Raw genomic sequence first — 20014 nt, 5'->3', positions numbered from 1 at the left:
TAAGCTTATTTGAATGAACTGTTATTTAGTCGTTTAACAGATTGAGCTTATTTGAATGAACTGTTATTTAGTCGTTTAACGGATTAAGCTTATTTGAATGAACTGTTATTTAGTCGTTTAACTGATTGAGGTTATTTAAATGAAGAAGTCGTTTAGCGGATTGAGCTTATTAGAATGAACTGTTATTTAGTCGTTTAACGGATTGAGCTTACTTGAATGAATTGTCATTTAGTCGTTTAACTGATTGAGCTTATTTAAATGAATAAATCGTTTAGTGGATTGAGCTTATTAGAATGAATGTTACTTAGTCGTTTAACGGATTGAGCTTATTAGACTGAATTAATTTCGTCGTTTAACGGATTGAGGTTACTTGAATGAACTGTTATTTAGTCGTTCGACTGATTGAGCTTATTTGAATGAAGAAGTCTTTTAGCAGATTGAGCTTATTAGAATGAAATGTTATTTGGTCGTTTAACTGATTGAGCTTATTTAAATGAATAAATCGTTTAGCGGACTAAGCTTATTAGAATGAATGTTATTTAGTCGTTTAACGGATTGATTTTATTTGAATGAACTGTTATTTAGTCGTTTAACGGATTAAGCTTATTTGAATGAACTGTTATTTAGTCGTTTAACGGATTGATTTTATTTGAATGAACTGTTATTTGGTCGTTTAACGGATTAATCTTATTTGAATGAACTGTTCTTTAGTCGTTTAACAGATTGAGCTTATTTGAATGAACTGTTATTTAGTCGTTTAACGGATTAAGCTTATTTGAATGAACTGTTATTTAGTCGTTTAACTGATTGAAGTTATTTAAATGAAGAAGTCGTTTAGCGGATTGAGCTTATTAGAATGAACTGTTATTTAGTCGTTTAACGGATTGAGCTTACTTGAATGAACTGTCATTTAGTCGTTTAACTGATTGAGCTTATTTAAATGAATAAATCGTTTAGTGGATTGAGCTTATTAGAATGAATGTTATTTAGTCGTTTAACGGATTGAGCTTATTAGAATGAATTAATTTAGTCGTTTAACGGATTGAGCTTACTTGAATGAACTGTTATTTAGTCGTTTAATTGATTGAGCTTATAGCGGACTAAGCTTATTAGAATGAATGTTATTTAGTCGTTTAACGGATTGATTTTATTTGAATGAACTGTTATTTAGTCGTTTAACGGATTAAGCTTATTGAATGAACTGTTATTTAGTCATTTAACAGATTGACCTTATTTGAATGAAGAAGTCGTTTAGCGGACTGAGCTTATTAGAATGAATGTTATTTAGTCGTTTACCGGATTGAGCTTACTTGAATGAACTGTTATTTAGTCGTTTAACTGATTGAGCTTATTTGAATGAAGAAGTCGTTTAGCGGATTGAGCTTATTAGAATGAACTGTTATTTAGTCGTTTAACGGATTGAGCTTACTTGAATGAACTGTTATTTAATCGTTTAACTGATTGAGCTTATTTGAATGAATAAGTCATTTGGCGGATTGAGCTTATTATAATGAACTGTTATTTAGTCGTTTAACTGGTTGAGCTTATTTAAATGAATAAATCGTTTAGCGGATTGAGCTTATTTGAATGAATAAGTCGTTTAGCGGATTGAGCTTATTAAATGAGCTGTTATTTAGTCGTTTAACGGATTGAGCTTATTAGAATGAATGTTATTTAGTCGTTTAACAGATTGAGCTTACTTGAATGAACCGTTATTAGTGGATTTTCATTGGGATCTCTTCGTTCCTTAAGCTGAACGGATGGGTCCTTTAGAAATATGCCTGGAAAACACAGTTGACCTTTGTCGGTTTTAATCAAATAAGAGGTGAGATATAAAAGAAAAAAAAAGCAACAGGCAATTACCTTTGATGCCCTATCGTGTTTTTCAGTACAAAAAACTGCATTATTTAGCATTACTCTCATATCCCTTCTTTTTTACTTTTTCCTTTTTCCTCCTTTTTTACTTCTCTACTTCTTTTTCTTTTTTTTGTTATCTACAATTTCTGGTATTCTTTGTCTTTGAGAGAATAAAAAAGAAGAGGAGCAAAGAAGAACAAAAAATGATAAAATAGTGATAAAACAAAACATAGAAATTAAGTTAATCAATATTTTATTATTGCTTGAATCCGAGAAGCATAAAACTTATAAAACAATGAACAGAAGATTTCACTATAACCGTTTCATTAAAAAACCAGGCGAATTAATTGTGTTTTAACATTAACACATTCCAATAACACATATTAGTTAATGTTGATGATCGGTTTTTTAGTTGATGGTGATGTTGATGGTAATGATTTTAGTTGATGATCGATTTTCTTTTTTTAATCTGACAAGTATCTGTCTGACACTGTGTCTATGTCGGTGTTTTTCTCTTTTTTTATTTGACAAGTTTTATCTGACTGTAATACCTGACGTAAAGTGCTAATTTGGCGCCACGCGCTGTGAAAGTCGTCTCTAAAATAAAAGTCTCTCTCTTTCTCTCACACACACATATTTAACAATATTAAATGAAGAAAGTATTTTTATACATATCTATAACCACAGTAGTATTGTTATTTGACTAGAATTTCAGAGTTGTAAAATAAAACACCATCAATTTCCAATTTACTATTTTGTAGGAAAATCGTTGTAACTTCTTTAGTTTTTGTTGACTTTAAAATTGAGTTAAAGTTAATCATTAGAATGCGTTAATTTTAATATGCATGTCGTTTTTATTAATAATAAAGAAGCAAAATTAATCCGATTAGATATTAACTAAATTAAATAATCAATTAATTATTCAAACTGATATAATTCATTAATTAAAAATAACCTAATTTACCAAACTAAGTAAAATTAAAGAAATTTTTATGAAAATAAAAAAAAAGAGAAAAGACTAATGAAATGATGATTAAAGCATCAAAATTTTAGCGTTATTCAAATATAGGAACTATACTGCTTCTAAAATGCAGTATGAAATTTAACGTTAAAATTCTTTGGTTAAAAATCAGGCAAAAGAATAAAAATCAACGAAATACAAAAAATGACGAAAACAACATTAAAATTAAAAAAAAAAACTACAACTAACGTTTAGACTTTTTAGAACTTAAGCCCCCCACAATACCGGTTTTACATTTTGAATCAACGGTCTCCCCGGGCAGTATGGTTTCAGGCACTCGACGCTTCTTCACTGACGTTGGCGAGGTTTGCTTCAAAATTTCTACGTCATTGAGAACGACCTGTGCCCCGCCTCCAGCAGTAGGAAAAACATTGCCCTGAAAAAAAAAAACCTTTATGCGAAAAATAAGACAGAAAAATAACGATATACAGCTTCAAAGTTTTAACATCCTTTAAAACGACTTATGCATCGCTTCCGGCAACGTAGAAAACAACGCCCTGATAAATATAAGCCCTAAAAAAAAGAGGAAATATACGAAAATAGCTAAAATTAAGAATAAAGAAGTAAAACAACAAGACAAACTGCTGAAATTTGAACGTCACAGAACCACCATCACAGGGAGCTAGTGGCGAAAACATTGCCCAAAAAATAAAAAACCCCAAAACCTTGTAAAACAAATGAAATTATCTAACAAATTTAGTTTTTAAATGAGACGGTGAGAAAAAAAACTAATAATGTGATACTTCAAAAGCATCTGTATATGCAGAAACGCCATCTAATTGTATTTTAATGCCACTCATTGCGCAATCTACATTTGCCAATTAGTAGCAAACTCAAGTACCGTGAAAGCCCATAGAAGACTCCGTAGGCTTGGTTCCCAGAACTAATAATGGCGAGGTTGTAGAGGACAACGAAACAAACGCTTCCTAATCGCAGTTCGTACCTCAGAGCAACGTTAACTGCAAATCACCCTATGAGATTTCATCAACTCTAAGACCATGGTATAACGACCCGGTGCTTCCTCTAGTTCATGCAAACCCATCAACGCTTGAACCACATTGTTTTTCAGCAAAGATGAAATTGCCAAACATTTTACTCTGCAATGCCCGCTCACTGAATGACAGAATAAAGGAGCTTGAAGTCCTGATGAGACAACTTGCTGTCCCGTAGCAGCAATGACTGAATACTAGGACGTCACAGAAGAAATCGATCACATTCAAAGCTATATGAGCTTTTTCAGTGTGGCTCAACCACCTAATTACTCAATGGCTACTATAGTAGATCTCCTTTTGTTCGACAATTGCAAGATGTCCAATTTAACACGCCCCTTGCCACAGCATGGTAGAATCTAAAACGGAAGGGCGCTAGAAAAGACGTTCTATTACTGATAGTAAACTTCCTGAGACACAGATATCAGTGCATCTATGAGCACTTTTTACAAGGGATTTTGACTCAAAAAGTGCAAAAATAACATGTGACGCTCCACAAGGAGCTAAACTAATTGCCCTCTTGTTTTTGGCCGTCATTAAGTATGTTTTGTGTGAAAACATTGACGAAGATTCGAATTTTTGGATGATTTGTATTTCCTGCGAAATACAATCTTTTTGAGAGGTCTCGAGTAATCTCCCAGTTTGATAGTGAACTGAATGACAAATTCAAACATGAGTGCAGTTCAAATGATCCTCAGATAAACGTTAATAAGACCAATGTGACGTGCTTTAATCCTCTGAAAAGAGACGTTGCTTTCCCTGACGCAAACCAAGATTAGAGTATTGGAAGCTAAAGTGGAAAAAATGGTTATGAAGCATGGGCGCTCCGAAAAGTGGATGAAGATTTGCTACATGTTTTCCAGAGAAATTACCTACATATTGTTCTGTGTTGGCCTCAGGCGGCTTGGTGCTGCGGTGAGTTGTTAGTAGTAGTAATAGTATTTTTAATATAATTCTTGTTTGAACATGCTTGATTAAAGACCGAAAATATGAATAAAATTTGCCTTTATTCTTTATACAAAGAAAACAATTTTCAAAGTTCTCCTACCCAAACCCCAGAAAAGAAAATTGTTAGGAACAAAAAGGAAAAAGACCAAATTTTACCTTATAAAGTCTGGTTTCCAGTTCCCCACCCGAATCCTTATCCTGAGTGGTCAGCACATACCGATCACACTTTCCAACAGCCTGCGGAGATCCAAGCTCTGTGACTGATTTTCTTTTGCGCATCAAAGGTTGGAGAACAGTTCCCAACGGCACAGAAACACCTGGCGATCTATGATCAAGCCACTTTTCACCACCAACAGACTTGGATCGACGCTGTCGGAAATTCTCAACACGATCCTTGAAAATTCAAAGAATGTCAAAGTAAATCTTCAAAAAAATAACCAAATATTTCATTTTTGTTTTAATTAATTGCACAGTGCACAGCGAATGTAAAACAAACAAATGCCCAGTGAAAGTGGTATATATACACTGTGGTGGATACTGTGGCATAATGTACCCTAGCAAATTCAGTACCAAAAAAGTTGACATATGAATAAAGAGTCAAAAGGGGAGGGGGTGGGTCCTTTGAAAAAAACAAAAAAAAAACATTTAGACAAGCAAAGTAGCAATATTTATATAGACATTACTTTCCGTTTTTACCCCCATGGGGTTTTTTTCCTTAGTAGAGAAGACTACCGATGTTACTTTAGAACAAGAGTTAAAAATTATTTTTGAACCTGAGAGTTTTTTTTTCAAGTTCAACAGCCAATATAATTGAACATTCAGAAATTTCTTTCTGATGATTTGACGAAAGAATAATTACGATATTTTTTTATACTACGATATTACGAAACGATATTTTATACTCAAGTATATACAGAATACTACGATTACGATATTTTATACTAAAGTATATACAGAATTTCAGATAAAAGTTTCACGGGGTGGGAGGGACCAACCCGCTCCCTCCATCCTGGATACGCCAATGGTCTCGGGTAATGATTATTTTACACTGTCATTTTCCATTGTTCTATGGCAACTGAACCACCGGATAGCTGAACACCAAGCAACTGAACCACTGTAACACAACCACCGTACAACCGAGCCACAATGCAATTGGACCACCTTACAACTGAGCCACCATGAAACTGAGCCACCGTGTAACTAAACGACCGTGCAACTGAACCCTCATATAACTGAACTCTCGTGCAACTCAAACACCGTACTTAACATTGGGTAAAACACAAGTTGGAATCTTTGCTTGTTCAACCTTGTTGGAATTGTTTGTTTTTAAAGTCATAATATAAATGACTGTAAAGATGACTATTAAAACAGCTCTATTTTGTTGTCAACAAAAAAGGAAAATCAGATGTCACAAACTCTTAAAGCCAGATATATTTCAACTTTTTGTGTCTGTTAATGGGATTTCCCTTCGCCCTGTCACTGTCTAAGGGCCTAGGCGTTTACCCCCTCCCCTCCTCTCCCAAGGAAAAAGCCTCCCCTCGAAAATACCCCATCACGGAAAATATGGTTATCCGAATTGGAATGTTTTATTTGGGTTCTGTTATTTATTTTAGTTTAGCTGAAAACTAATAAAGAAAGAGGAAAAGAGGAATTCATATCTAAGTCTTGCCCCTCCCCCACCGTGCAAAAACATTCTTCTCATAGAAAATCCCACAAAAACTTCCTCCCTCCCTTCAAAAAACTCCCACACGAAAAATATCCGTATGTTTCCCAATAACAAACACTATCTGTAAGCAATAAACAAATTACGAAACTTAAAAAGGTACTTAAACTTCTGCAATGGGGTTTTCTGAATGTTTTGTAGCTAGGGACAGAGGGAGACACCTCAAAGGGTTCATTTTAATGCCAAAACATCTCAGCTCTCATTGAGCCTTCGGATAAATACACGATTAGTTCTAGGGGAGAGAGACGAAAGGAGGATGGAGGTGGAAATTAGGTTGGGACGGAGGTTATAATCACCATGCAGTTTTAGTCTTTTTTTAAAGTCGAAAGTGATTGGATATTAACCAACTGCAAGGGGTATTATTTGGGGGGTATTTTTCACGGGAAGGTATTTTCCAGGGGGGGGATATTTTCCGCGAGGTGGTATTTCCCGGAGGTATTTTCCATAAGAGTTATTTTTCTCGAGGGAGGGGCTGGTTGTCCTCCAATCCTTTTTCACTTTTAAAAATGGCACTAAAACTTTCAATATCCAATCGAACAATAAAACGTGATTAATAAGCGTGATTAACAAAAACCAGTCTACGGGGCAAGGGCTGTAGGTTATTTCAAGTTACTTATTGTTAAAATCTAAGGATTTTATAGAAGGGATGGTCGTAAAAACTTTGGAGAAGGCTCATTCGATTGGTAACTGAAATTTCAAGTTCAATTTTGAAAAGTCACAAGTAATCAGAGGACAATCAGCCTCTCCCTCTTAACTGCTATTATTCTCCCAAATACATCCGATCAAAATTAATTTTTGTTCAAAATAGTCTAAAGGTCAAATAACCATGCCTCCAGGGTTCACAAACCCTAGCCCCATGTGCAAGGGCTATAAGTATTTAAGTTGCAAATTGTTAACATACAGGGTGTTTTTTTTTATGAAGAAGAATGGGCATGTTTGATCCTATAAATAGAAAAAAACATGGAGCATTAAGATCAAACCTTAGGGAAATGTCAAGAAGAATGCCAAACACAATTAGAAGATTTTTTTTTCCTTTATTGGTTGTGAAAAGGAAATGCCAGCAATATCTTCAATTGCTGATGGTGTTAGCCATCACATCGCACGGAAAATGTTTAGGAGAATCTTCAACTAAATCAAAAGTACTTTTGCATCCAGTTTTACAAGACGACGTATCTGCAATGTGTCAAGAACAGCTGAGGGTATAGACCTGAGGGTATGAAGTTTAAACTTTCTGGGCATGTTGAAGGAATGTTGAAAAAAAGGCAGGAGTGCAAGCAGTCCCCCTCCCATACCCTTTTTAGCTGCAATCTCCTCAGAGACATCTGATCAAAATTCGTTATCTAGACTGACAAAGGTCAAATTTTAGCAGGTTTTTGCAAATTAGGAGATAAATGTGATTTTGTAGAAGTGCTCATAATTGCACTTATGTCGTTTTTACCTCACTGGCAAATGCACTAAAGCAAAGTGCAATTTTGACCATGTTCCTTTATGTAAATTAGCATCAAGCGGGCGTTGTTTCGGATCTGATAACCTGCTTATTTATGTCCCCTCTTCCTTTTTGCGAAAAAAAAAAAAAAATCAAGCTGCAAACAAAAGTCAAGTGCCCAAGCTTAGATAGTCCCAGCTGATACCAGTCAAAGATTCCACACTGGACAATCCGCTTTTTTAGGCAGCACTTCGGATCGCATTCCTCCCTTATTAAATACCCCTCATTATCTCCCTCCCTATCCGATACAAAGCAACATGTCCCAGGTATCCTCTCCCCGAAACGCACCTCCAACCCAGAAATTTACTCACGGCAAGTTATATCACCATTGCACTCAAACCCTCCCGCAATCCCCTTACTCATATCCTTCCTAGTCACAAACCCCCTTGCATACCCTATCCACCCCTTGCACCCAAGATGTTGTTGACTGGTTCGGGCCTCCGCCCGTCATTTGCCAAAGTAAATCCGACCCCCCGTCCTCCCAGGAAGTTCCCACCCCACTTCCGTTTCCAAGCACCTTCTTGCCTTCCCATTTCCCCCTTTCATCTCTATCAAAAATCCTCCCAATTCGACTCCGTCTTACCCTATCTCCACGAAACCCCACCTACAGCCCATTCCTTTTATCCCTCGTGCCTACCTGTCAACATGACTCATGTCTGAGACTTTTTGCATTTAATAATTGTCTTGTAATAAATCCCAATTGTTCTCACTTCCCGTCTACTGGAAACAAGTTGCACCTTTCTCATCAGTTTTCGTCTATATCCTTCCCCACCCCCCAACTCCAAATCCCCAAGGTAAATCCTTTTCTTGCCCTTCTTCTCCAAAGCATCATAAAATTAATTAAAACCCCACCCAGGAAATTTTCAATCTCATCAAGTCTCCCTGTCGCGATTCCCCAATCGGTTCGTTTTTCCTAAATTTTTAGTTACTATTGCTGGAAGTCTTAATTTCGAAAAGCTTACCGAACTAGAGGTGCTTTCAGAATCAAATCTAATAGATATTATAGCTGTTACTGAAGTAGTCCCATGACTCAGGGTCCCTGTGCCTGAAAAATTATTCATAGCTTATTAAACCCCGACCTTTTAACCACCCACTCGGAGAAAAGGTGACGGTGCTTTGTTCTTTACTAAGAGTAACCTTTACCCAAAGGTTATTCGAGTCCCCAGTTTATCCGAGTATGATGAGATCCTCTGGCTATGTGTTAGACCAAAAGTACTCCCTCGTCCATTCAATATTATTGCAATAGCTGTTTTCTATTACTCCCCAAATCAAAATATCGATTCAAAACGCAAATTCATCCAGCAATTGCAAAAAAAGTGCTGAATTTAATATTTCTATGTACCCCAATGCTGGTCTTTTTTTTTAGTTGGCGATGCCAACGACCTTAAAATGGATTCTTTTTGCTCCTCACTTAAAGTAAAGCAAATTGTTAAAATACCAATGACTCGGGGAAATACCTCTCTTGATTTTGTTTTAACTAATATGTATAATTTTTACAGCCCTCTCTCAGCTCTGCCCCCATTAGGTGGGAGTTATTATGTTTCGATTCTTTTATCCCCCCTCCTCAAATTTTAAGCATTCTTTCTCAATGTCTTATGGTACTTATCACCCCCTTCAAAATTCTGGTCTTCTTTCTTTTGTTATGTGGCTGAATACTGAAGATTGGTCTGATATTTATAATTTAAAAAATATTGACGAGAAAATGGCTACAATCCACAAAAAGCTAACGGATAAATATCAAATAGTTTCCGAGAAAAAGATTTAAAAAGTGCTCCACTGATAAACCCTTTATTAATCAAACTATAAAAACATCAATTAGAACCTAATTGAAGCTTTTCAAAAACGGTAAACTAGATGAAGCCAATAAACTAAGAAAGTAAATTGAAAGAGAAATTCGTAAATTGGCACGACCGTAGTACAAAAATAAAGTCAAAGAATTGCTCACTAATAAACTAAAAACTGGTATTTCGAGGTTAAAAAGGTGTGCGACAGGAGGCTTGTGTGGCTTAACTTCAGTCTACCCGAGCCCCCCATTGTTACTGCCAAAAATCTAAATAAATTCCTCGGTTCCATTGTTCAGAGCCTTCCGGCATTGTCCGACCAATTACCAGCCGAAGCCCTATCCCCTTCTTTTCCCACTGTTTCCCCGTCTGAGATAGAACGGACAATTGAAAAATTAAGGAAAACAAGTCTTTGTCCTCTGCATATCCCGTTTCCTCTTATTAGTGCCTTCGGTGGCTTGCTTTCTAAACCATTGTCTGTTCTGTTTAACGAGATTACCGAGTCTGGACGAATTCCAAAAATTTGGAAACATGGTTTAATAACCCATTTGAAAAAGAAAAACGGAAAGCCTGGTTTTGAAGGTGTTCGTCCTATTATTCTTATTCCTATTTTCTAGAAACTTTATGAAGGATTCCTTGCAGATTGGCTAAAGGAAACAATCTTGCCTCTTACTGACCTGAGGCAATTCGGGAACCTAAAATCCACTTCTACTTCCCACTACCTCGTTTCTCTGATTGACCACATCGGAATATCCTCAAAAAGACTAATTCCTGGCTAAATTTAATTGACCTTCAGAAAGCATTTGACCTTGTTTACCACAATATTTTAATTGAGAAACTTGTCAGCGAGTTCAATATTGATCCCTTACTAGTGAAACTGGTTGTCCCCTTCTTAACAAATAGATCACAGGTTGTCAAATACCAGAATAGTTATTCAAATCATCTCCGTGTCCACAATGGCATACCCCACGGTACTCTCCTAGATCCCTCCTTTTTCAGTCATGATTAACAGCCTCACGAAGGAATTTCGTGACCGACGGAAATTTGTTAATGACCCAACGGTTGTTGGAGGTTGCTTCAGAAATTAAATAAGCGACCTTATGAGTATCCTCTATGAAATTGGAGACGAGGCCTTGGACTTAGATATGACAGTAAACCCCTCTAAGTCCATGATAATGCCGACTTGTTTCCCCAAATCCTCGCCCTGTTTTCTTAATCCTATCCCTCCTGAAATTTCTGAGTCTTCATTTAAACTACTTGGCGTCACAATTTCTTCAAATTTAAAGTGGGATATCCACGTTAAAGACATCATCTATAGAACTAATGTGTCTATCGCCCTCTTAGATAAGTTTAGCGCCCCCCTCCCATTCCTTAAGGATTTACATGTCTTTTTCCGCCCCCATTTCGAATATTCTTGTCCAGTTTGGCACCCTGGTATCTCTCGCGGAGAACTGAAAAAAATTGAATCAGTCCAAAAAAGAGCCTTGCGAATAATTTTCAAAGAAGGCAAGGTGCCATACTCTCTGCTCCTAAAAAAAGCTAGTTTGGAAACCCTTGAACGAAGGAGGGTTTCGCTGTGCCTCCCTTTTGCAAGAATTGCAATAACAAACCCTCGGACGGCAAGTATTTTCCCCAAACGTCACTCCCCATCCGGATTACGCCCGCCTCAAACTCTTTCTGAGTCATTCCTATTTTCCCCCCATTCGGTGCGTTACTTCCAGATATGAAAAAACTTTTGTCCCCTCTATCACAGAAAAAAATGAACAAAACATCCCACTAGTTTTTACCTTTTTTCTATTGACTGATGGTGCTGCAGAGGTTGTTGCACTTATTTGCTTGTCCCTCCTCCCCTTTGTTTTTTTAGTTTCCGGTTCAATTTTTATATATTTTATATTTCGTTCTTCTTTTATGTTCATTCACTTATTTTTATTCCCTCCCCGTGTGTATGTATGTGTATATATACATTATATATATACATATATATATACATTATATATATATATATATATATATATATATATATATATATATATATATATATATATATATATATATATATATATATATATATATATATATATATCTTGTTCTTTTTTTTTGTCTTTATTTGGTTATTTTGCCCATACTACATTTATATTGCCCATAATATTTTAAACACATATGTTTATTAATTAACGTCTAGAAAGGTCTGATTCATCTGAAAAAAAAGAGAAACAAAATTAGCTTTAATGGTTTGTGACATCGGATCTTCATTTTGTACAAAAAAACAAGCTTTTTTGTGAATGATCTTGACAGAAGTTTATACCATGACTTTAAGGAAGAAACACTTCCAACAAGGCTGAACATGTAAAAATTTTAACTTGTGTTTTACCCAATTATATTGCCTCATATTTTTAGAATACTGAAAAACTGAGATCAGTTGTTCAGCTGAATGATGGTTCACTCACACGAGGGTTCAGTTGCACGGTGGTTCAGTTGCAAGATGGTCAAGTTGAATGGGGTTGAGTTGCACGGGGTTTTAGTTACACGAGGGTTTAGTTAAATGGGATTCAGTTACACGAGGGTTCAGTTCCACAGAGGTTCGGTTATTCAGGGGCTCAGTTGTTCGTTGGTTCAGTTACAGGGGTTCGGTTGCTTGTTTTTCAGTTACATGGTGGTTCAGTTGCACACACCATTCTTCCTATTTGACTAAAGTGAAGTATACATTATAAATGTATGATATAGAAACTAATAGATTTTAGGCAAATATTTTGTACTTATTACAACATTGAAAATAAAATAAAAATTGCAGTGAAACCAGACCAGAATTTACTAATAGGCCATCTACAACCTGCGACTCTCACTATTCCCCATGTTTTGGAGATTTTTCCTAAAATCTATTAAAAATGGAGCGGCAAAAACGCTAGGGCCAAGAGGCATAAAAGCTTAATCTGTTTCGGCTATTAGACACAATTTATGTCTAAAGTTGTGACATAGATAAACCGAAAAACGGTTTATCTATCCTAAAGGACCAGAATCCTCCACAGACAGCACTAGCTAATAAGTAAAGGCAGGAGGCTTTACGGTTAATAGCTCGAAGATTTAGGCGGTGTTATATTTACATTAGACGCAGTTAATTTTGCAGTTTACACTGTGATTTTTCTAAAGTCCTAAAGTCCCAAAGCTCTAAGTCGGCTTTAACCCATCACTCGGAGCTGTTTAAAGGGAGGCGGATAATAGATACAATTTACGTCAAAATATAAAATATAAAAACAATAGACAACAAAAATAATATAAAAGAATAGACATATTTAAAATTTTCAACAGAAACAAGTTTTTGTACGTTCCTACTACCTTTGTTTTACTTCACAGGTTACATAGCGTTACATGGGTTATAGGCGCATATATAAATATGAAAATATATATAAAATATGAAAACTCTATATAAAATATATTAAATATATAAATATGAAAACTCTGAAACATCTCTATAAATGTTTAGCTCAACAGCAAGACAAATGTAAAAATATAAACTTTAAAGGGCGAAAGGGCAGCTACGATAATACATTATTGACAGACGGCTATCACAAGCTAAAAAGAAAAGGCTAAAAACATGGAATCAAAGCCATAATACAAGTCAAAATCATTAAAAAATAAGAACCTAATATTGCAGATATACTAACCTGGGTATTATTCTTTCATCCTTCTGCATTTGAGATGTCATGACATTTTCCAAAGGGGAAAAAACCTTGGAAAAGTGTACTTAATTGCTTTTCAACTACTTTTTGAAGGCAGTCCCAAACAGTTACTACAGATGAGTTTAAAGATAAGGGTCCATATAGATAATGAGACCCAAGAAAAATAGACTGTGAGAAAGAGAGCAGGGAGAGGGGAGTCGAAATTAAAGTCGAAGAGAGGGAGGGAGAGGAGAGTCGAACTTGAAGTCGAAGGGAGGAAAGAGCTGAAGAGAGGGAGGGAGACGAGAGTCGAAATTGAAGCCGGAGAGAGTGAAGAGAGCCGAAGAGAGGGAGGGAGAGGAGAGTCGAAATTGAAGTCGAAGAGAGGAAAGAGCCGAAGAGAGGGAGGGGGAGGAGAGTCGAAATTGAAGCCGAAGAGAGGGAGAGAGAGAGGAGAGTCAAAACTAAAGCCGAAGAGAGTGAAGAGAGCCTAAGAGAGGGAGGGAGAGTCGAAATTGAAACCGAAAAGATGGAAGAGAGCAGAAGAGAGGGAGGGAGAGTCGAAATTGAAGCCGAAGAGAGTGAAGAGAGCCGAAGAGAGGGAGGGAGAGGAGAGTCGAAATTGGAACCGAAGAGAGAGAGAAGAGAGCCGAAGAGAGGGAGAGAGAGGAGAGTCTAAATTGAAGCCGAAGAGAGGGAAGAGAGCCGAAGAGAGGGAGGGAGAGGAGATTCGAAATTGAAGCCGAAGAGAGGAAAGAGAGCCGAAGAGAGGGAGGGAGGGTCGAAATTGAAACCGAAGAGATGCAAGAGAGCAGAAGAGAGGGAGGGAGAGGAGAGTCGAAATTGAAGCCGAAGAGAGGGAAGAGAGCCAAAGAAGACAGAGAGCTGTCTTCTGGTATCAATGGGCAAGCAGTCGGCATATCGAGCAAGGATATTCTTTGGAGGAGTGGATGTCAGTCAAATCTTCGACTCCCTTGTCTATGCGGAAGTTTCTTCCTGCTCCTAGAAGGGGTGTAAAAATTTGCCTCATTAGAGTATTCTCTGGGATTTACTCTTAGATTTAAATCCCTCCGAATAGTCATCTTGCAGTACATAAGGAGCCAAAATTCAGGGATAGAAGAATTCATGTTTAAAATGGATCAAACCCAAATTTAGAATATTTATAGCTAACGGACCATTGTTATATAATCTTTCAAGCCTTACAATTCGGGAAGGAGTAAAGAATCGACCTTGAAAATATCTTTCCAGTCTCTATTTCGCGCTGTAGATCCATTCTTATAAGGGTATACACACATGAGAGATTTATGACGAATCATTGTTCGAAGAATGGGAAGGAGTAGGATGTGGGAAGATATAATAGGAAGAAAGAAACAAGAGGAGGAGTATAGAAAGAACTTAAATCTATAGCCTATAGCCTTAAATCTAGTTTGGGGTGCTCCGTCTATTCTTGACAGTTTCATTTCTCTAGTACACTAACTTTTCATATTTACGATAATTCAGTTAGAATAAGTCGTCAGTCTAAATTAATTCCAATAAATTTGGACTTTCTATTTTATTCTAGTAGTCTATTTTCTTCTTTTTCAAAAGCATGTGATCAGTCCTTATCCAACCATGGTTTACAGCAGTTGCCGCAATCTGTTTAAGAGCAAACCACTATGAGTTAAGGATTGCATTTTATGGCGGATCCATACGCTCTTTGGAGGTTCAGATTTCCGAGGCCTTTTTTTCTTTCATATTATTACTTATTACTAAACCAACTATTTTTTTTTAATTCTTTTAATTATTAAGCAACAGTTTTCATGACTAACACTGTCAAAGACCTCCACAGACAGCTTTCATGACCTCCACAGACAGCATTAGCTTAAATGCAGAGGCAGGAGGCTTTACGCTTAATAGCTTGAAGATTAAGGCGGTGTTATTAAAGCTTGAAGATTAATGCGGTGTAAGATTAAGGCCTTACGCTTAATAGCTTAGACATTAGACGCAGCTAATTTTGCTGTTTACACACTGATTTTTCTGACGTTCTAAAGTCCTAAAGTTTCAAATCGGCTTTAACCCATCACCCAGAGCCGTTTAAAGGGAGGGGGATAAATAGGACAAGCTACCCCGGCTGTTGCTGGGACTTGCCCATTTTGATCAGATTTTTCACTTTGATTCGGAGTTTTTGCTTATATTTGAGTCAGAAGGTGGGGGGGCACTGTAATTATTTTTGCCAGGCACCACCAACCCTTGGAACGGCTCTACCGTCAACCTAGGTAAAAGTTTGGAGAGTAGACACGGTTAGCATTACATTTTCAAAGATTTGGTCTTCTAAACAATTTTAAGACAATTTAGAAAAAAAAAACAGATAATAAAAAAAAAACACAAAAAAACTTGACAAAATAGGAAACCACTAAAAAGACATATTTACTGAATTCTTTGCTAATAAAAGCTTTCACTGTCTAGACAGTCAAAGTAAGTTTCTTGTAATCAAAAAGACGAGGAATAAGTCTAAAAGGAAGTCTAAAAAGAATTATATCAGAAATACTACAAAATAAAATGAATTGTCAAGAGAAATGAACTCAAGTCAATAAAGAAGTACACAAAAAAGAAAAAGAAAGCATCTTACCCGTCTAGATTCTCTTTCTTCTCGTTTTGTTGTGGCCATGTCCAAAGCCTGCAAATCTGTGTCTGATGCAGCCGGGGGCTTTGTAGCTAAAAATGAATTGTTGCGAATGTGAGTAGAATCTTTTGTTTATTCCTTTATATTATTAAAAGTGGATTGCTAATCGAGGCTGATAAAAGTTGATAAAAAGAAAGGGTACGGCTGGCTTTTTCTGAATGATATCACGGAACAAGAATCGATTCTTTTAAGGGGATGAACCCTTCCTGTTAGCCCTCTCTCATTCTTTTAACCCTCCACAATATTAAGACGAAATCTTAAGAGTGACAAATTAATCACGTCAAAGTGTAGAATGAAAATTCATCAATGTGCTCAATGATCTCAATTTAAACACTGTTTCATTTGACAGTTGAAACACAGATTATACGAAAAATTAAAAAAAAATTCTTACATAACTATTAAAAACAGTCAAATAACTTATATTTTGTCTCCATAAAATTATTACCTTTGCATATATTGTAAACAGGCCCCCCCCCACTTTGGATTTTTTTTTTTAAATATTCAATACTGAACATTAGGTTTTTGGTGCAAGATTAAGAGTGTTTATTGTGAGATAGCATGCTAGTTCTTATCCTTTCAGAAAAAGTTGAAGCTATAGTTTAGAAACGGCAACGCATCAACCCATCACCTTTCCTACACTTTGCATGGACTTGATTAAAATGGCTTCTGAATAGTTAAAAAAATTGACATCAGCCAATGTTCAGATGACAATTTGATTTTAAATTGTGTCTACCGTTTTTTAAACTGGAGATAGATGAAATTGGTGTAATGGAGATGGAGGAAATTGAAGCTTGCCACAATACACAAACAGCAACAATTTCTTTGCCCTCGGACGCGATCAAATGTTGACAATGGATCTGACGGGTTTTGAGTTTATATATTCTGCTTGTGGCCCTTTTATTTCTAGTCTGTTTACCTGTTTTTTTTTTGTTTTTTTTTTTTAAAGAAATAAAGTTCACCCGTTTAAGAAGTAAAGTCTGACGAAGTTAAAAAAAAAAAACTATTAACAAGTTTAACATCCACATGTTAAAACCTCTCCTTAAGTTTCCGTCCTCCCTAAAATTCTGACAAATTTTATGAAAGTGAGCTAATGCCTCATTAGTAACACTAACAAAATTTGTTACTTAAAAAATGAAATCATTTTTTAAGCGTCACAGGGAAGATTTGGTCCCGTAAAGGACAAGATTGACAGCAAAAACTTTTCAAATCTTGTGATTTTTGGAAGTGAAATTTTTGACATGTTTGCTACATTTGTTTCACTTTCGAGAAGATTGGAGGCTACTAAATAATGCCCAATGTGGCTCTAGGTGAAACTAAGGTCTAAGGTTGCTACATTTGATATTTTGTCCAGGAAAACATTCCTGCTTAAGGCAAAAGTACTACGACTCACGAAAGAAATGGGCCCCTAGTATAAATAGTGCACCACAACGAAGATCCTCAACAAGCAGTATGGCATCTCACTAAAACAGCTCTAAATCACTTCTGGCTGATTTAAATTTTATCCCTTCAAAAAAGCTACAAAACTAGTAAAATTAAATCCAAGCCTTACGGATTAGTGCTACGTGTATCTAATTTAATTTTTTCCTCGTTTTTGCGTTGTCTTTCGTTTTCTCGTACTGTAATATTTAAAACCTTGAAAAATTCCAGACTAGACCTTTATCAAACTGAGACAATCTAAAAAAAAAATCTTCAGATGTTTTGAAAATGTTTTTCTATTATTTCATACATTTTCACTAGTTTGTGAAACTTTCCAAATAATTGAAAACTTTACAAAACAAGAGATAAGAGCTCATATGGCACTTGTGACGAGGTTGGAAGAGCCAAGAGTTCATATGGCATGAGCTCTAGCAAAATTATGAGAATCAACAGATCGATTTAAAAGGAAAATCAGAAGCTTAATCCCGGTTGGGATTTAAAATAAGAGCTCTGAGACACGAGGTCCTTCTAAATATCAAAATTCATTAAGATCCAATCACCCACTCGTAAGTTAAAAGTACCTCATTTTTTCTAATTTTTCCTCTTCCTTCAGCCCCCCAGATGGTCAAATCGGGGAAAACAACTTTATCAAGTCAATTTGTGCAGGTCCCTGACACGTCTACCAATTAACATCGTCTTAGCACGTCCAGAAGAACCGAATTCACCAAAGCACTGGACCCCCCTAACTCCCCCAAAGAGAGCAGATCCAGTCCGGTTACGTCCATCACGTATCTACGACATTTGCTTATTCTACCCACCAAGTTTCATCCCGATCTCTCCGCTCTCAAGCGTTTTCCAAGATTTCCGGTTTCTCCACCGACTCCCCCCAATGTCACCAGATCTGGTCGGGATTTAAAATAAGACCTCTAAGACACGAGTTCCTTCTAATATCAAATTTCATTAAGATCCGGTCACCCGTTCTTAAGTTAAAAATACTTCAATTTTTCTCATTTTCCCGAATTATTACCCCCCCAAACTCCCCCAAAGAGAGCGGATTCAGTCCGATTATGTCAATCACTTATCTAGGACTTGTGCTTATTCTTCCCACCAAGTTTCATCGCGATCTCCCCACTCTAAGCGTTTTCCAAGATTTCTAGTTTCCCCCTCCAACTCCCCCAATATCACCAGATACGGTCAGGAGTCAAAATACGAGCTCTGAGACACGAGATCCTTCTAAATATCAGATTTCATTAAGATCTGATCACCCATACGTAACTTAAAAATACCTCTAATTCTTTTAAATTTTTCCTCTCCCTCCAATCCCCCAGATGGTCGAATCGGGGAAACGATTGTTATCAAGTCAATTTGTGCAAGTCCCTGACAAGCCTGTCACTTTTCATCGTCCTAGGACGTCCAGAAGCACCGAACTCGCCAAAGAACTGGAAATCCCCCCAACTTCCTCGAAGAGAGCAGATCTATTCTAATTAGGTCAATCTACTGCTTATTCTTTCTATCAAGTTTCACCCCGATCCCCCCACTCTAAGCGTTTTCCAAGATTTCTGTTTCCCCCTCCAACCCCCTATGCTCCCGGATCCAATACAAATTGAAAATGGAGCATCTGAGACGTAAGATCTTTCTATATATCAAGTTTCATGAAGATCCTATCACCCATTCTTAAGATAAAGATACCTCAATTTTCACGTTTTCCAAGATTTCCAATTTCCCCCTTCAGCTCCCCCAAATGTCACTGGATCTGGTTGGGATTTAAAATGAAAGCTCAAAAGCACAAGATCCTTCTAAATATCAAATTTCATTAAGATCCGATCAACCGTTCGTAAATAGAAAATACCTCATTTTTCTCATTTTTCCGAATTACTCCCCCCCCCAACTCCCCCAAAGAGAACAGATCCGGTCTAGTTATGTCAGTCACATATCTTGGACTTGTGCTTATTCTTCCCATCAAGTTTCATTCTCATCATTCCGCTCTAAGCGTTTTCCAAGATTTACGATTCCCCCTCAACTCCCCCCAATGACACTGGATCCGGTCAGGATTTAAAATAAGAGATCTGAGTTACGAGGACCTTCTAAATATGAACTTTCATTAAGATTCGATCACTTCTTCGTAAGTTAAAAATACCTCATTTTTTCTAAGTTTTCAGAATTAACCCTCCCCCCACTCCCCCAAAGAGAGCAGACCCGTTCCGGTTACGTCAATCACGTATCTAGGACTTGTGTTTATTTGTCATCCCGTTCCCTCCACTCTAAGCGTTTTCCAAGATTTTAGGCCCCCCCAACGTCACTGGATCCGGTCGAGATTTAAAATAACAGCTCTGAGACATAATATCAACCTAAATATTAAATTTAATTAAGACCCGATCACCCGTTCATAATTTAAAAATGCTTAACCGTCCCCCCAGATGGTCGAATCGGAGAAAAGACTATTTCTGATTTAATCTGGTCCGGTCTATGATACAC

At 36.7% G+C, this 20014-nt stretch overlaps 1 protein-coding gene across 6 annotated transcripts in view; it reads right to left on the bottom strand.

Annotated features, from left to right (window-relative positions):
- Positions 1-2093: 2093 nt before the first annotated feature.
- LOC136043903 (kinesin-like protein KIF23) overlaps positions 2094-20014 on the bottom strand; it is a 108533-nt gene continuing 90612 nt past the window's right edge. For all 6 annotated transcript variants that reach the window (XM_065728934.1, XM_065728933.1, XM_065728935.1 and 3 more), the window contains 3 exons: positions 16070-16155; positions 4972-5208; positions 2094-3254 (listed from right to left, as the gene is read on the bottom strand). In XM_065728934.1, coding sequence (XP_065585006.1) covers positions 3063-3254; positions 4972-5208; positions 16070-16155 — 515 coding nt within the window. In that variant the 3' untranslated portion in view covers positions 2094-3062. The remainder of the gene's footprint in view (positions 3255-4971; positions 5209-16069; positions 16156-20014) is intronic.

This window comes from Artemia franciscana, chromosome 2, assembly GCF_032884065.1.
Source record: "Artemia franciscana chromosome 2, ASM3288406v1, whole genome shotgun sequence".
In the NCBI taxonomy this organism is placed as follows: Eukaryota; Metazoa; Arthropoda; class Branchiopoda; order Anostraca; family Artemiidae; genus Artemia; species Artemia franciscana.
The sequence above is the reverse complement of the archived record's forward strand: the minus strand, read 5'-3'. Positions and strand labels throughout refer to the sequence as shown.